Source organism: Netta rufina (assembly GCF_964035555.1).
Source record: "Netta rufina genome assembly, chromosome: 14".
NCBI classification, from domain to species: Eukaryota; Metazoa; Chordata; class Aves; order Anseriformes; family Anatidae; genus Netta; species Netta rufina.
In genome coordinates, this window is record NC_140137.1 from 13,787,563 (window position 1) to 13,805,534 (window position 17,972).

Below are 17,972 nucleotides of genomic sequence, written 5' to 3' on the forward strand. Positions count from 1 at the left end.
AATACAGGCAACAAGTTGCCAACAATTCGCTCATCTTTCTTTTTTTTTTTCCTCTTCCTTTTTAAGATATTATGTGTTTTTGTCCGTTTACTCACAGTGTGAGGAGACAGCAGCAGGTAGAAATAAAAACATCAACATAGATAGGCGTTGCCAGCTCTTTACCAGTTCAGTCTGCAGCCACGTACAACACCCAGCACCACCATGCTTACCTAACAGGGGTGGCAGCCAGTTGACGTTGGCCTCGCAGTGGGAATCCAAGAAGGTGATGACATCCCCTATTGCCATGGAGGCCCCCAGCATCCGAGTTCTTATCAGCCCTTCTCTTTTTTTGGTTCGGAGGATTCTCACGTTTGGGAACTGGGCCATATAATCTTCCAGGCGTTTCTTCAGGTGTTCTGTATGAAAACGAGGAAGTAAAACACTTGAACAGGTAATTTCGTCAAAATGTAGTTCCTTCTTTACCAGAAAATGATGCCTCTGGTAGGTAGGTCCAGAACAGTTAACTAATGCAGTAACAAGAAAAAAGAATAATAATTGTTTGAACCCAAAGTTTAAATGTAACTTTTTAAACAAGACTTCTGAAGATATTCTCAAACTTCAGGAGTAATTAAAAAAAAAAAAAAAAAAAAAGGAGGGACCAGGAGAAGATGGAGGAGTACAAGACAAAAAAGGAAAAAAAAACAGAGAAAAGGGAAAAGAAGAAAGTCAACTAGCAGACCTCTGGGAGAACTTCATATGAACAGGCTGCAGGGATTTCTGCATTTTGCAGAAAAAATAACATAGCTTTGAAGAGACATGGAAGAATTTACTTTTGGAATTAAACTGCACTCGGTGCATTTAAGTTGTGTTTGGTTTCTTCTAAACACAAAACAGGACCATCCACTCATGCTTAGATAAAAAAAAGAGCAAAAAGCCAGATGTCCCTCCAAGCCAGCAAGGCAGGCATAGCCTCTGTATATATTTGGATGGCTACATAAAATGCTTATCAGAGGAGATATTTGCATTTAAATACGGGAATATTCATGCTACTGAATATGGACTGAAGCCACATTTGAAATAGCACAAACATTTGCAGTCACTATGATTAACAAGAATTCAGATAGAAACGCCACAGAAAAAGATTACTGAGAGATCAAAACAACGGATAGCTTGTTTAGATGTGGAAATAAAAGCTTGGTCTACACAGAGAGTGAGGGGCATACAGCTGTCTTTACATCAAAGAGCAAAGCACCAAAGAAAATCCCAAAAATGGGCTAAGAGCTGATGCTAGCCTAATCACTAATGGGTGGATCTCAGGCATCTGAAGTTCTGACTTGACAGCAAACCCCATTCACAGTGTGCCAGGGACTGTTCATTAATGCTTCGTACTATCTGCTGCCATCAGCCAAAGATCAAGGAGACAAGCCTCTCTAAGCAAAAGCCAGCCAGTCAAATCTAAGCAATTAGCTAATCTTAAAATCTCATACACTAAAAACTGCAACGGAAGCGATCATTCAAAGCCAAATAACCTTGCAGTTTATATGCCTTGACCTCAGGGAACCAAGCAGGAGCTTGTGTAGGTGCAGTGAGTGGTCCTGTAACACACACCACCCCTGCACCAACAGGCTGTGTAGTGGAGTCGTCCTCGACTCCAAAACAGGCACAAAAGGTAGGGGCTGAAAAGGCAGACAGTGTAAAAGCACCCCTGAATAGGGTACTAGGGAAGTCCAGCACTGGAATAGCTTTGTGAAAAGAGGAGCAGGGTAAATAAATAAGTTATGAGCTCTCCTGCATGGTGCTGACCCAGCAATTATGCTTTAGCGTTTTAGCTGCTGGAAGAAAAAGCAGGCGAAATCCTTTTGACTACCTAAGTTCTGCACCTCCCCTTTCAAGCAATTATACCTACCTTCATTGAAAGATAACCCAAATTGACTTCTTTTCTTTGGAGGTATTACTAGCAAGCTCTTTACCTTTTTCAAAGCTTTATTTAACATTCCCCAGGATTTTATTCTCACAAATGCATTTTACTCTTTGGCCTAACAAGTCTAATTGTCCCACAATATCCACAGAGGTTTGCCTGCTCAATAAAGCCTTTAGTACTTTTTGCTGTCTAGCACACTTTTTCGTCATCCTTTTCAAGTCCTTTACGAATAGATCTTCACAAGCAACCAGAAATTTGGTCCACTCAATTACAGATTTTTCAAATAAGAGGCTTCTATAGAGACTAGGTTCATTATTAGTACATCTGCCTTCCTCATGAGGTAGCGTATAGACTTAAAAAGAAGAAAAAAATAAAGAAAAAAGAGAGGGGAGAAAAAAAAAGGCGACCGCCACCGTTGTCTAACATCACAGATCATCCTTTGCCATTGTTAGGTTATCACAGAAAAGAAAAATAGTCCTCACTTCAAGCAAAACCTATAAGGTATGGCCTAATAATTCTACCAAAGACAAGTTAAGTAAAAGAGTAGCTGCCAGTGCTCATTATAATAAAAGGAGGGAACTGTCACACAAAAGATTTGTGTCTGATCTGATTCCCCTACCAGTAACTCCAGATACGGTAGCATTTGCAAGATTAGATCCTGCAGTATTTATTTAAACCAGAGATATAAAACATGGGAAAGTCCAAAAAAATCCATGGCTCCAAAACAATAGAAAATATTCATGTCTCCTGTGACTCTGTTTCAACAGAAATGAGAATACGAGACTGAAAAATCCCAGAGGTTTGTCTTCCACCTGTGTGTGGCTAATTTTATATTTTGGCACCATCTACCTTTCTGAGCTGCCCTGGTTTGTTTTGCAATTTCTTCTGAGATGACACCTCCAGGCAGCCTAGCAGTTTGTTGTTCCATAGGAAAAAAACACTGTACCAAAGCATTTCATGTTTGTAGCAAGAGGCCTGCTCTACACTGCATTGACAAGAAATGCGTCACAGACTAGAAGTCGTCTTATATCTCTGATGGATGGAAGAGGCAAGGACAAGCTGCAGGTACTTCATCTGCACATGCCTATTCTCACTGATGCAGTGCCCACACGTATCTAGTGCAGTCCTCCTTGCTAGGAGAGATGATGCTCAGACAAGCTGCTCCCAATAGCTGTAGAAAAATCCATGCATGATCATTGCATTTTATAAGTTTAAGACTCACATATTATGAACGGCAAGCTAAAAGACTTTATTAACATATTTACTTCCTTTTACTGAAGAGTCACAGACTTTGAAGCAACCTCACTAAAAAAAATACAAAACGCAGGGAAATGCACGTTTCAAAGAGAAGTTTTTCTTCTTTCCTTAACCCTGCTCTATTCCTGCTCCAGCCTGGCCTTCAGGAGCCCAGATGGAAGATGTTTGATGTTTATAAAAGAATGAAACAAATATTGTCACAATTAAGTCAATTTTTACTTTTAAAAGAAAATTTCCAAAAACAAACAAGAGGCATTAACTGCTACAAAATTTTATGAGGCTTTAAAAAATATATTATAGCGTCTTGTCACACTGAGTAATTTTTATTACAAGGACAATTTTCTTTAATGAAAGTTGTTAGGTGAGCTGGATGGATTCCAATGGCTGTGCTTACTCTGGGCAAAGTAATATAGCCCAAACATATAAACGAGAGTAAGATTATCTCTAGATTAAAAACTAGGCTGGTAGCTTGCTAACAGACTTTGCTATAAACTTGATATACAGTGTATACATTAACAGTGCCAGCCAAGAATTTCTAAAAACTACCACCAGTCAGGAAATAGTTTTCTTTATTTTGAACTGTACATAAAAATCTGTGCAAAGGAAGAATAGAAGCTTCAGCAGGCCTGCTTAAGGTAAGCAGTCCCAAAACTTTTTTCCCTGGGACACGTTCCTGTGGTCTTCCTACTGCACTTCTTTCTTCTGGCCTCACCACCCGAGCAGAGCGACCCCCAGACACCATTAGGCTGGTGACCACCTGCAGCATGGCAAGGACTTTCCAAGGCTGGGAATTTTTACATCCAGCTGAGCTTTCACCCCAGCTACTGCACATTTCCCTACTGAACAGGCACGTAGGAAACATTACCACTTCAAAACCAAACATACGTAGAAGCTGGATGCAGACAGAGGAGCCCAAGGATTATCTTCTTTAAAGCTTAGAGAGGCAAATAAATGAGAAATGGGGCAACTTAGACATGGATCCACAGCACAGACCAGCTTAAATGGTACTGCAGTCCCAGGATCCATAAGACACAACTGCTCAGGCAAAGCAGAAGTTACCCGAGCCCATGCTCTCCCTGCCGGTCTCCATGCAGCTGTGGCTGGATCTTCCCCAGTGGAAGGTTCCCTCCCCATCTCTTCTGCCTCCCAGTGGTTCACCAACGTTTTCAGAGAGGCAGGTGCAAAGCCACCGGCAGCTTTATAGCTTATTTTGAATTGATTTGGCTTGGACCAAAGGTATTTTCCCTCAGCTATCAGTGAATAAGATTCAGCAGTTGTCAAGTTTTTAACGTGTCCTTAAACACTGTTTTCCCTGTATACTTTAAGTTAAACAGCTATTCCACTCAAGAGCTGCCATGGGACACAAAGGAACCGTATTCCCCTGAGCTTACACAGTGTGGTTTTGCAGACAGCAGCAAGCTACTGTATTGCCACAGCTAACAGATGAAGCCTCGTCTGTTTTGTGCCCTTTCCCCTCCCACAAATCACACACCAAGAGCTGCAGCACCTGCTTAGAAGCAATCGCATATGGGGACACAGCTACAAAACCCACTGCTACGTGCGGCTCTGCATCCATCCCTCCCCAGGCAAGCTGGGCACACACAGCAGGCTGCTGCCAGCAGACCGAGAGCTCTGACAAGAAGTGCTCACATCAGGCCTGCTGAGCAGCCCAGAGCTTGGTTTTGCTTTGGTTTTGCTTTTAAATAGGGGCCCTGCAGGAAGCAGAGCTGATCGGTCTGGTCATTCTCATCCTGAGACACAAACGTAGGTGTTGCTTTGAGGAAGACACTGGGCTGTTATAGGGCAGACCCATGGTCAGCAGCAGTTTGGGACTCTCCAGAGCCTGACTGATCAAGAAGGCCTTCACCTCCAGCTGCAGGGATTGACAGGCAACTGAGAAGTGCTCATCTGCTTTCTGTGCTTGGAAGGGTTTGAGTCAACCATTCTGAATCACACGGCCATTGCTCGGGTTTTTGAGTTGTGAAGGTTATTAACTGGTCACAGGGCTGAAAAGACAGCAGAGTGTTTTGGTCCCATTCCACGAAACCTTTATTTTCACAGATGCCTGAACTCACAGTAGCTGCAGAAAAAAAAAAACACTTCATTTTCACTCAGGAAGAGGTGTCCTCTGCAGAGGAGGGCAGGATAAAGCTTCTAGGCCTCAACACAGAGCTTGTATGACAATGGCATGGCTGGCATAAAGACTTTTTGCACATGTCCCTGTAAGATCTCTGCGATATTTGGAAGGGAATGGGGTACCAACATTTGTGATCTGGGCACAGAAACAAATTCATTCATTGTAAGTACCAGTCAGGGCTTGAAAATACGACAAAGATTTATGCCCAGAGAAAGGACAGGGGAAGTGCTTCCCTCCTTAATTCTGCTAGTGCAGTGCTTCATGGTTCATGTGTTACTTCAGACCTATCAGTTCAGCTTCTGCATTTTACACTGTACAGCACATCTGTGACACCAGTGCCCTTGCTCTTATGAGCACTATCGACCTCATCAGACTGAGCAGCGCTGCAGAAACCAGGAACCTTCCTAGACACCTTCCTGCATTATTCAGATGCCACAAAAGTTCCCTCTGCCCTACCTCCTGCTGAGATACTTCAATTATGAAGAAAGGAAAGCTGCTACACTCTGAAAATCCAGAGAACTTTCTCCCTCCAGCTGTAGGGCACATGGCACAGGAGAATTGAAGGACCTGCAGGATCTCCTTGCAGCCACACAGGGCTAGTTTTTCTTTCCCCCAGGTTATTTTGGCTACTCTCTAAGCACCAAAAGCAACTGTTTGCCCAGCCTTTGTTTACTGGTTATCCCAGCCTCCCACATGCAGACACGCTCATTTAAGATTACAAACGAGCCCATTCATCTTTACTTAGATACTTGGGCCTAACGTGCTGTTTAACAATTTAAGAATGAATTATACTTCTTTCTGAATCTATCACAATGTGCAAGCCAGGCCTCCCTGAAATAGAAAGCTCTACATCATTGAAATTAACTTCTCCCCCTGTTTTGGTACAGATGAGTAATCCTTTTAAACAGCAAAATGTGCTGTTACGCAAACAGGCAGCACTTACACTAGTTTTAATTTTCCTTCAGTGTTTTCACCCTCTGATCAGTGAAGTTTCAGAGGATAATAAACTGATTTAATAAATTACTGAGAACACCAGTCCCTATAATAGCAACTGATTAAGCTGATCACAGCCTTCCAAGCAGAATCTTCTTACAAAGGAAGAAGAAAAGGCCTGGGAAGGGAGAATATCAATAGCTGTTGCTTCCCTGATTATAATTCTGTGGTAGACTGTCTAAAAATGACATTTAACTTTGCAGACCTGTGCTCTGCCAGCTCTCTGTCCTGCTTAACTGGCAGTAGGGACAGGGCCCAGTTTCCACAGCACACCCTGCATCAGTGTTGGGTCTCAGCCCTGGGGAAGCTGTACTACCCCATTTGCGAATATATATAATATACAGAGACAATAAATTAGGTTTCTGGAAATCTTTGAGTCAAACTGGCTTTGTTCTCTTCCTAGATGTCCACTGACAGAAATGTTAACTGTACGTTCAATAAAACGCAAAAAAGTAGAAGACCTAAGAAATATGGCAGACTGCAAGTTGCTGGGGGCAAAGGCCGCATGTGCAAACCTGTGCTGCGTGCTTTCAGAAGCCCAAGTTGTTTAGACTTCAGCTGTCTTACACGTATCAATAACTTCCTGAATTTGCAAAGGGAACTTTCTCATAGCTTCCTCCACCCTAGAGCTGACATCCAAACCCTGCTCAGCTATGTTTTCAGGAGATAATGGCAGTGAACAGAGATAAAGGATTAACCATGAAATGAGAAAATTCACTTACTGGCATAACATATAAATACACCTAGACCCCAGGGAAAGTTTAGTATAGGCTGCATTTCCCAACGAGGGAAATACATAAGGAATGATTATCTTAGCTATGGCATAACCTTTTATTCTTTCAGGAAAGTTTAATTTGTAAAGGAGTCTGCTCTAACTGTTTCTTCCTGAGGGAATCCAGAAAAAAAAAATCATTTACTCATCCTTCCTTCATGCTGTAAGGTTTAAACACCTTTTGTTTGTTAAGAGCATCGGTTCTTACATCTTCCATACTGACTCCCTGGTTCATCTACAATATTAGTTTCTCTTTCTGCGCCTGTCTTTCCTAGGATGAAACAGTCATTCTCATTAGTTTACTCTTCTCCCTTCCAATTTCATTAAATATGTATCAAGATTAAAGCACCCACTTCGTTTTTTTCCTCCTCTGTTGACTGTATTTGATCTAAAGAGGTGATTTTGTGACTCAGTTATTTCCCTGTTAATTGCTTTTGATACCAGAGAATATTTTGCTGGCATGCTACATAGCTACAGTTTTTCAGCTACATAGCCTTCGCAGCAGCTGAAACAGAAGCAAACTCCTTGCAGCACACTTAATATTCAGCACAAGTTAGATGTAGCCATGGTGACTAGCAGGAAGGGCATTACTGTCCCAAATACTGCCTTTAAAGTGGGGAATCTGTGCCCTCATCTTAAGGCCAAATCGGTGTTTTTGATTATCTAGCTGCTTAACCATGGGGATGTCTGTACTCCTGCTCAATGCTAATATACTTTCACTAAATTGAAAAATACTGCATGGGCAGATGAAAACACTGAAAATTGTTAAGACAAGCCATTGCACCAATGGCATCACCACTGACAGCAATCAGAGGCTCATGTATGCACCACACACTGGTTCAGGATCCTGAAAGTTTATGCTTCATTTTCCCTACTGGAATTAAAAATCACAAGACCAGATTGATCTTTAACTGCATTTAATCTACATTATCAATTGCTTTTTGAGTACTACAGAGACAAGTGAGGGTGTAAAAGTGTTTCAGAAGTTTACTCACAGGACATAACCAACTCAACACAATTCCTCTGCAATCAGCAGGCTTCAAAACAGAACAAATGCACAGGGAATGAATGAGTCAGAGGAAGCTGCTGTGCTAGAGGGATGAGCTGCTTCTACTTCTGGTTAGTGTATCAGTATACTTGCACTGCAGATAGTGATGTATTAGGTAAGATAGCATGACTAAAACCTATGACTGAGACCAAACAACCCCCAAATTGCCATCAGTTGGAGAGATGCAGGCAGATAAAGCGTTAAGACATTTCATGCTGAAACATTTTGGAACATATCAAAGCTGGGAGATTAAAGCCTTAAAAGTTACTGATTTTTGCTGGGGAAAAGCACAAAAAAAAAAAAAAAGAAAAAAAAAAAGAAAAACAACCACAAACAAGCCAGTCCACAGAGGTTCGGCTTTACATGAATACTGCTGATAAAGGCAAAGAGAATTTCTTGGCCTGAAAGTATTTGGTCTGTGCAAAACAACAACAAAGGATTCCAGAAAGTGCAAGAATTAACAGAAAAATCTATTCTGGACTTTTCTGTTAGAGAATATGCCATTAGGTCCAAGATGACCCATTTGAAAGTTGCTTTGATTTGGTAGGAACGCAACCCTTTGGAGTCCAAAAGCTTTGATCTCAAGTGTCTAAGGTGAGGAAGAATAATTATGAAGGCTAAAATTAATAGCACAGACCTACAAAAATTTTGCTTTGGGGTTGCAGCCAAACAGAGTATTAGAAAACTGACAATCCGTCATTCTTACAATGATACTCATATATTAGCAACCATGAATGATGAAACATTTGCATTATAGTAAGTTAGAACAAAAAATAAAATATTTGTCAAACAAAAAGTTACCAATACAGCTGCAGGAAAAAAAAAAAAAAAAAAGACTTATAGTAACAAACTCCGTAAAATAAACTTCCTAAATGCCAAACTTAACACTTCACTCATTTCTTCCAGACCTCTTTGCCATCAGTTCCCAATGCTCTTGTTTATTTTATTGGCAAGAGATGCAACTATTAAAGTAAGTTGCTGACATCTGCCAGAAAGGTCAGTAAATCTATTAAGTCCCGAAGCACAAATCCAGGACTGTTCACAGCTGTGCTGATACCACAACTAAAAGATCTAACGGAAAACAATATTGTTCTCACCTCACACATTCATTTTAGCTCGATTACACAGAGGAGAGGGTATTGCTGATACCTGAAGATGTGCTGCTTTGACATCTTCAGCCTTGGCTTCCACTGTCCAACACACCAAACTACCATGTTCCACTGGAGACATCACACACTTAGCTTATTGCTAACAGGCAACATCAGTTTTCATGATATTTATGAATAGATGCTATCTTGAAAGAATGAGTGTCCCACTTCTTTATTGAGAAAATATCACTGCAATTAAATCTGTGCAGAAAATGTTTTAGATTATCACTTGTATTTCTAAATTGCATTATCTTTCAATTTTCTGAAACTGAAGAAGTGTTCACCTGTATCAAAGTCCCTATGTTAGAACAGCTACTTGGTCAATACCACTGAAAACTTTCACTTAAATAGCAGAAAGTGTGATTACCAATAGCAGACATCACATACGAGCTCTAGCAAAGGGTGTTCAAATCACATTTCTAATTAGCTTCTATGGAGAAGCAGCTGTAAAGCATTAAAATGCTGATTTGCACTGCAGCTGACAGGTATCTAGATATTTTTGACTTTTAGTAGATGAGGACACATACTTCAAGGTGAGGAGAAGAAAATTAAATCTGTTTTCCTGCAGCTTGCACTAATAGCTAGCTACATGCATTGGGTATCATAATAGCAAGCGATGCAGTTAGATTTATTTAATGAGCTGTAATGGAAAGCCTGCTCCTCAATTATTTTCTCTAAACTTTAGTTTGCCAGACATCCTTCACTACAAAATAATTAGCTCAGAAAGAGGTCAGAGTAAACTGGACCCTTTTAATCTACCTCATCTCCTTTCCAGAAGGATCCTTCAGCAGTAGCAACTGATCTTAAAGTAATAAATACAGAAGATGAAAAGTAAACCAGCGAGTTAATTTAGGCTGTCACAAAAAAAAGCTCAAGTAAACAACTAAAATGGGCTCTCAGGTCCTTTAAAACACTAGAGAATATACTTTTAATACTCTCCAGGCATTGCTTAATGAACAATGCAGTTTTTAGATATCCCTTTATGAAGGTACACTCAGGTACAGAAACAGTGTTTGAAGACATTAAAAAATGAATACTCAAAAAGGAAAAAATTAGAAAATAGAATCCCAGCCACATTTCGCTGTGCATCCAAAGCAAATTTTATCACTTGCTTGTCTGAAATATCTCACATCCACAAGACATGGCCAGAGGTAGAGAACAAATTACTTGTTTTCATTAACTGAAATTGGACAACTGCACCCGGCTTTATGCTCCTCTCTCCTTGGTGCTCACTATAGAATAGAATATTGCGTAGTCCACAAGTTCACTACAACAATACAAACGCTCTGCTGTAATCCCTAATCCACACAGGAGTTTTGGTAGTAAATATCACATCTAGACTGTAGGTCACAACCATGTAAGTGACTTTGGAGCCTGAACCGTATTTCTATTGTAATTTCATGCCACTACTTGAGTGAGTGATATTCACCAAAGTCAAGTCATCATGGAAAAATTGCAAAAGTATTGGCTTCCATCAGAAGCATTTTAACATTGGAAGTCTTACACCTTGATTGCAGTCTGAGAATTACTTAACTCCTTACACTGTGACTTCATGCACCTGGTAGCATTAAACCACACGGCAGAGGACCATGTTGAAACCAGACATCATCCAGAAGCTGAATTTTAATGAAATACAAATATCAGAGTACGTTTTGTGATAATTTTATTCTAATGAGAGTGAAAAGTATGTTTTTCTCAGACTTGCAAATGTGTACGCCTAGCAGGACCAACCTGCTGCCGCTTACCCAAGGGGAGATGTCACTGATAGTTATTTCAAAGCTGTTATGAAAATCTAAATAAACCTGAGATGATTTTCAATGAATGTTAAGGGCAAAAAGAACCACCTCTTCATCCTGTAACTTAATTTACAAAAATAATCCTTTTATAAGTTGTTTGAGACAGTTTTCACGGCTTCTAAACCAGAATTTGAAAGAAACATTTAGGAAAAGGTTGTAGAAAAACAGTTGCCTAAGAAAAGCTTGTTGTTCCCTCCCTCCCCCCAAATACTTCAAGGTTAAAAGCTTTAAAATAATCATATTCAAAATTCAGTACGAAAAACTGTCACCACTTTGTCCTAAGCACAGTCACTCTATTCAGAGATGTACTAACCAGATGCACTTTAGTGCATTTAAGAAGAAAAAAATGACTTTTACAGTGCTTGTGCCTAAAGATGAAAAGATAATCTCTTTAGCTGCATAAATCCTTTACTGTTCCATTTAAAGATCAAAACGAATTCAGGTTTTAAACCCTTTTCTATTTCAGATACTAAGAGCATGATTTCTTTCAATTAAAGCCTGGCAGATGTGGTTAATGGAACAGAGTTGTATTTGCTACATACCTGATGCTGCACCAAATTACACATTAATCATCCCTTGCCTTTTCTTTTCAATATGCTGTGCTTTGTGGCATGCCCTTCAGACCAAATTATGCTACATGTGGTTAAGCCGAGTAGCCTTACCTACATTTGTTTTTCCATTCAGATTATCCCATATGGTTACCTTCCGAATTACTTGTACTGCAATATAAATATTAAAAAGTCATGGGGACTTATCTTTAAAAGGGAAGAAGGGGATTTGGCTGCAGCTACCTTTGACACTAACTGAAGAGATAAGCTCCAAGACTCCCACCAGGAAACTTTCAAACAAGCTACAGAATGGTGGAGACAGCACGAACAGGGAAAAGTGACCAACCCTACAGGATGAGAGGATGAATGAAATGGAAAAAAAGTTGGTCAAAGGCAACTTTATCAGAGGTGAAGACAGATGACATTACTCAGGGAAAACATTTCTTGGACTCCTTTATTAAAAGGTCTAAAAGACTATTGCTGTCTTTCAAAGATAAGTGGTGGCTGCAGGTTGCATTCTAGGCTCCCAACATTTAGGTGTCTTCCAACCATAAAACAGCCGCTCTAATTCTTATTGCACAAAGTCCTGCTGAAAAAAACAGCTAAGCAAAGAGCCTGTAAAAACAGCAAAAGACATTAAAAATGAATGAACAAAAACATTTTCAGAACTGCTACATTTTCACAAAATACAGCTCAGGGGAACAGAGTAGTGGTGGAAGAAAGACAAAAGTTTTAACCTGGAACCACCCTAATGATCCCCCAAGGAAAAATAAAATCCCATGCACCCTGCTTATAACATTTTTCTCCTCAAAATCAAATATATTTGAGTGTGCATGTCACAATATGAAAGACTTTTTTTTTTTTAATCTCTGAGCCAGAAGGTTGATTTTGCAATTGCATTGTCATATTGTATTAAATATATTAAATTCATTCAAAATTGTTACTGCCTTTCAGTCACAGGTGCGGATTTTGACCGGCTACTGTAAAGAGGACGTTAAGTCTTTATGTATTGCCTCTGTACATACATACCACACCATGAGGCTGACAGCCCAGCTGAGCTAACACTTCCAGAACAACCCTGATGCTCCGAGACTGCAGCATTTTCAGTGCTGCCACGTTCAGCTTCAGCACTGTATCACCACAGAGCTTTGCACGTAACATATGTTTCAGAGATGACTGATGCTGCGGTTCTCATTCTTCAACAAGGGACAACACTTGTACTAAAACACTGTCATTTACACAAAAGGAGTCTTAAAACTGAGTAAGAACGGGCTGTCAGGCAATATGCAAATAACCAAACGGTAAAACGTGATGCATATGAAATTTAAGCACTTAGCCACAGTCACTGATTTCTGTCAAGCTAGACCATAGAATACGAAATACCTACCCGAAGTACTTCTGAACTGCCTGTGTGAAGGTTTTCTTCTACACGCAGCTAACCCCAAGTACATGGCAAGATGTTTCTTTCAAATGACATTCAACAATAGGTACAGCCTTCTAGTACAAGGTTTACAATGCCTTGAATAATTTAAAATTTTCAATTACTGCTAAGGGTGAAAAGGTAAAAATATGACTTTTTCATTTAAAGGAAGGTCAGAAAATACATGATATCAGTTTGTTCCAGATAATCATACTAACACAAACAATTTCTTTGATTTTTTTGAGCTATGTCTTGCCTAGACTGTTGCCTTTTGGTGACTCAACAAGGCAACTAGGGCATTGGAGCATACAATGTGCTTGTGCAGCCCATTTTATTAGGTCTACTCTTCCAGTACGTTTGGATTCTCTCATTTTGGAGTTTTTCTTACCTATATAAGGCTTTCAATGCTGCCTCTCGTAACATCCTTATGGACAAACCAATTGAAATATTTGCTAGGTAAGTGGACAGTGGATTGAAAGCTGGCTGAGCTTTCAGGCCCTAAGGGTTGTAATCAGCAGCTAGGGGGCTGGACAGTCACTAGTTGTGTACCCTAGGGGTTGATATCAGGGCTAATACCATTGAACATCTTTATCTGAGACCTTGATGATGGAACTCTGCCCTGTTCTTTTAACTCAAGGCTGAACATTGATGTAGCAAGGGACAAAGGCAGCTTTACACTTGCTCATGCAAGCTACAAGAATTAGATGGAGACCAGCAATCCATTTTGCACAACACACGCTTGAGATGAACAGCTTGACTTCTCCCAACCATAGATTCAGATTGTTCACCTAGAAACAGAAGCAGCCCCTGAAGCGCCACAAACTGCCTGTCTGCTATTCACTGCCTGCTGGCAATAATAAAACACCAGAGTCGATACGAAAACCTGCAGTGTTACAGACTGACCTGCATTTCAACTTCTCTTCCCCTCCTCATTTCTATGATATAATGGAACTCGCTTACCGCTCAACAGCATTGTAATTAAATAATCAAAAAGCAAACAAGTTTCACATCTGACAGTCCCCAGGAGAAACTTGATATACATGAAAAAAGCATTTTAGTTTACTTAGGGCCATTCTGGTAACAACAAGCTCTGAGGGATATAATTAGTACCCTGCAAGTCAGCATATGAAAAGGCTTAATTTAACTGAGATCAGAAGTAAAGAATAGCCATATAAATGAAAAGCGAAGCCACAAATCCACGTAGGACTGCCACAACTAAGCATTTTTATGATCAGGAATTCTGAAGTTATAATTTACATGTATAGCATTCTGATTTCTGCTTATCCAGAGGGTGTTATTTTGGACCACCATGATATAGCTGAGAGTCTTTAGCACGGGTCTTCAGCAGTTCTCCCTGGGATGCAGGAAAAGACAATGTCAGGCAGCTCATTTTTACTCTCCAAAAATAGCTACTGAATTGGTTTCTCCCTCTAATATAACCTATACTCTTCTGCATATTAAAACCTTCCTATTGCTTTTAAATACTCACGGTCAGAAAAAGAGAATCCTTGTATCACCAACATCCCCACAAACTTTGGGGGGAAAAAAAGCATAAGTTATCATAGCAGCCCTATTGGGAATGCTGGAAAGCAGCTTCTTTCCACTGGAACATGCTGGAAAGCAGCTTCTTTTAAACCAAACTAGATTATGAAGACTGCCTAACAAGGGTATCCCCACAGACAAAGAAAGCCCAGTGTTAGGAAAGGCAGCTGTTGGAGGCAACAGCATGCCCTGCAGCTCAGGCAAACTGGATGCTACTGCTGCACGGCATTAGACCGGTCCCACAGTTAGCTGGGCTTTCCCAGAGCAATGTGGTTGATATGGAATCCAGCACTAACTTTGAAATAGGGCTTGATTTTGATCATTTGCTTTATATTCCAGACATCCAATAAAATTCCAGACAGCAAGTTGTTCCAGCACATTCAGATTTTTCACATACAAAGCAAAGGAAACATTTCAAAAGCATGACTTGTAAAGCTTTTGCTCCTTGCTGTTACGATTTGTTGTCATTGGGACAGCCTTTTTTGGCTGAAAAATATTTATTGTTAAAGGTCACAGAATTGTGTCTCAAACAAATTAAGAAATAAATGGCTGTTGACACTTCCAGAAGATGATTCATCTGTCCAAGAGTTCCAATAATGAAAGCAACCCAGCTGCCTCTCAGGTATGCTGGAGAGCACAGCAGCCGCCAGCTAACCCAGAAATCTGTCTTCACTCTCCTGTCACTTTGTTAGCTGACTTCTCAACTTCTTCATAACCACAGCAAGAATTTCTTACTCTCAAGCTTGAAAACAGATGAAAAACTTAGGAAAGTCAGAAAACCACTGATGTGTGCAGCATACTTACTATGTGATGTGTCTCCACATACTTACTGGTGTGTCTCCATACTCACTATTTCTATTATTAAGCCCTCTTTATGTGAAGTAGAGATTCTCCGTGTATGAGAATTGACCAGGGAGACAAAAAAGGCTGATGGATTGACACTAATCACCACCTACAGAAACTAGTGCAATAGCAGAACAATTTAGCAACACTAACAAGAGAACCCCAAGGGCAGCTGGGCAAATTCCAGTGCCTTTAACCCTAAACGCAGGTCAGTTCACAAGACGTGCTAGCAAGAGGAATACAGCCTCCTTGCTGGAGATAGCCCGGTTTCTGAAGGTTAGTCTATTTTAATGAGCTATTAAAGTGCTAGAGGTCTGTTTAGACAACCCTCAAGTGAAAGGCCACCAGGAGGCACAGCAGAGTGTATCTGATATTTTATCTTGTCTGGGTAATCTCTCGATAAAAAAAATAATAGGGTTTTATTGAGCGATTATTCTTCTCATCTTTTGCTATTCACAGGAGTTTACGATGACTGTTTACTGATCTCTTTGGGAAAGAAGCTGACATTTACTGTTCTTACTCTGCTTCTCTGATCTCAAACAGGCCCTCCAGCTATCACCATGTTCAGCAATGGTTCTATAATTTCAGAAGAAAGATTGTTACAAATCTGTGGGACTAGTGTTTGAAACAGAAGCATAGCATTGCACTTGGCAGACAACACAGAAGACTAATCATTTATGATTTTCAAAGAAAATCTCTCCTCACTATTAACTGCTCACCAGTTCTGTGGAACAGAGGTGGTGATGATCATCAGCTCAGGACAGGAGATAAATAACCAGAGCAGTGACCTAAGAGCCCATATCCAAGAATGTGGACTTCTCAAGTGTACATGTGAAGTAAAAGTTTCCCTCCTTCACACAACTCAGTTTGAGGTGTTACATGATCAGTTTTCAGATCTTGGTTTAAAGCAAGACTTTTTTTTTTTAAATGCAACAAATTAGAACCAGAAATTTCTAACCAACAGTGTTTTGAGTCAAGATTATGTATTTAGGACTTAGTGCTCCTGCCTCCTGAAGACTAAGGATCTATTTAAACTCCAGGAGGCATGTGGAAGCCAGCTCCAGCGTGGTTAGGGAAGAACACTGACTGCTGGAGGAGAAGCAGCCAGCAGGAAACGCCACGGTGCAGACACAGAACTGACAGCAGGGAAGGAAATATGCTTCATCCTAACCAGTAATTGTCTCAACACGCATAGATCAACTGAGCTAGCAGGAAAACATTGATTTCAAAAAAAGGTTTTCATTAGCACACTGTGCCTGTGTCTCGTTCTCTTCCCTTGACAATTCAGCTCCCTGTCCAACACCAGCAGTCTTCTGTGTCCATCTGTAAATGGTTGCTGCACGCAAATCGATCTCAGCTACTTCCTGCAACCTTAGTATGGAAGGTGGATGACTGACTAGAAGAGCTTGCATCTCGTCAGATGCAGGTGGAACAGAGCACGAGGGACAGAAGACATGTGCATGGACTGAGGAGGAGTAGAGATGGGAGAGCCACAGAAGTGCTGTCACCTGGTCAGAAGGACACATCTAGAGAACAAGGAAAACGATCCATGGAAGACCAGATTTCATTACTTCTACTTCTCCCATAAGAAACTCGTTTGTACAATCCAGCTGTGGTTACTGCATGTCTAATTTGCTTCTAGACTGCGTAGCAATAAGGAGACCTTGTTGGGAGGGTATTTTATCTCCCAGCTTAGTCTGAAAATCCTCTAAAGAAATACTTCATATAACTGATTGATTTGTTCCAACCAGCATGCCTTGCTTGCAAACTAATTAGAGACATACCTTAGAACAAATACCATAGCTACTGGATAGTGCTTATTTTAAAGTCAATAAAGGTCAGAACACTAAATACTCACAAGCTCATTTTAGGAGTTTCCTATGAAACTCCTAAATGAAATTCTGTGCCAGAATTTTGAAGATGCCTCCTTTAGTATCCATACAGAGAGCTTTATCCTCAGTTGTATAATCTCAGTGGCAGGACTCAAACTCTGCAGCTCGTAAAAAAAGCTAAATAATCTTAGTAATTTTAATGGAGAAAACAGTTGCTAGATCTGACCATAATCCCTTAAAGTCACTGTACCCTCTTCAACACTGGAGAGCCAGCTATTTCACAGGGCTTTCAAATTCCACCTGATCTCATTAACTCTGTAATGTCTACAGGACAGACATTCATTCCTCCTTCACTTGAGTGCCTTTTTCACCATAGCAACAGTGAAAACTACATGTTTTACCTCAAGATATAAATTAAATTCTATCTTAATTTAAATCACACAGTGTGTAAATAGTTCAGAGAAAAAGATCTCATCTTTCTGCTACAGAACACATACATTCAGCAGCTACACATATACATTGCTGCAACAACTAAAAATGGTTCCTCCTTCTATGGTGATGTCTTATGACAGCAGTTTTTTATCTTCAAATGTAACGCTTAACCCCAATCCCAAATGATTGCTCTTTGCTCAAGATGCCTCTCCCTGTTTTGCACTACAGTGTAAGTCAGCAAGGGAAAGCAGTCAAAGCTTTGGATGCTACAGATTTACTTTCCAGGGGCACAACACTCAGGAGA

The 17,972-nt window shown here is 40.4% G+C and overlaps 1 protein-coding gene across 1 annotated transcript in view; it reads right to left on the bottom strand.

Moving 5' to 3' along the window:
• Window positions 1-17,972, bottom strand: part of GALNT10 (polypeptide N-acetylgalactosaminyltransferase 10) — a gene marked incomplete at its 5' end in the record, with an annotated part of 81,900 nt that overhangs the window by 17,043 nt on the left and 46,885 nt on the right. The window contains one exon of the mRNA XM_084295558.1: window positions 210-395. Coding sequence (XP_084151684.1) covers window positions 210-395 — 186 coding nt within the window. The remainder of the gene's footprint in view (window positions 1-209; window positions 396-17,972) is intronic.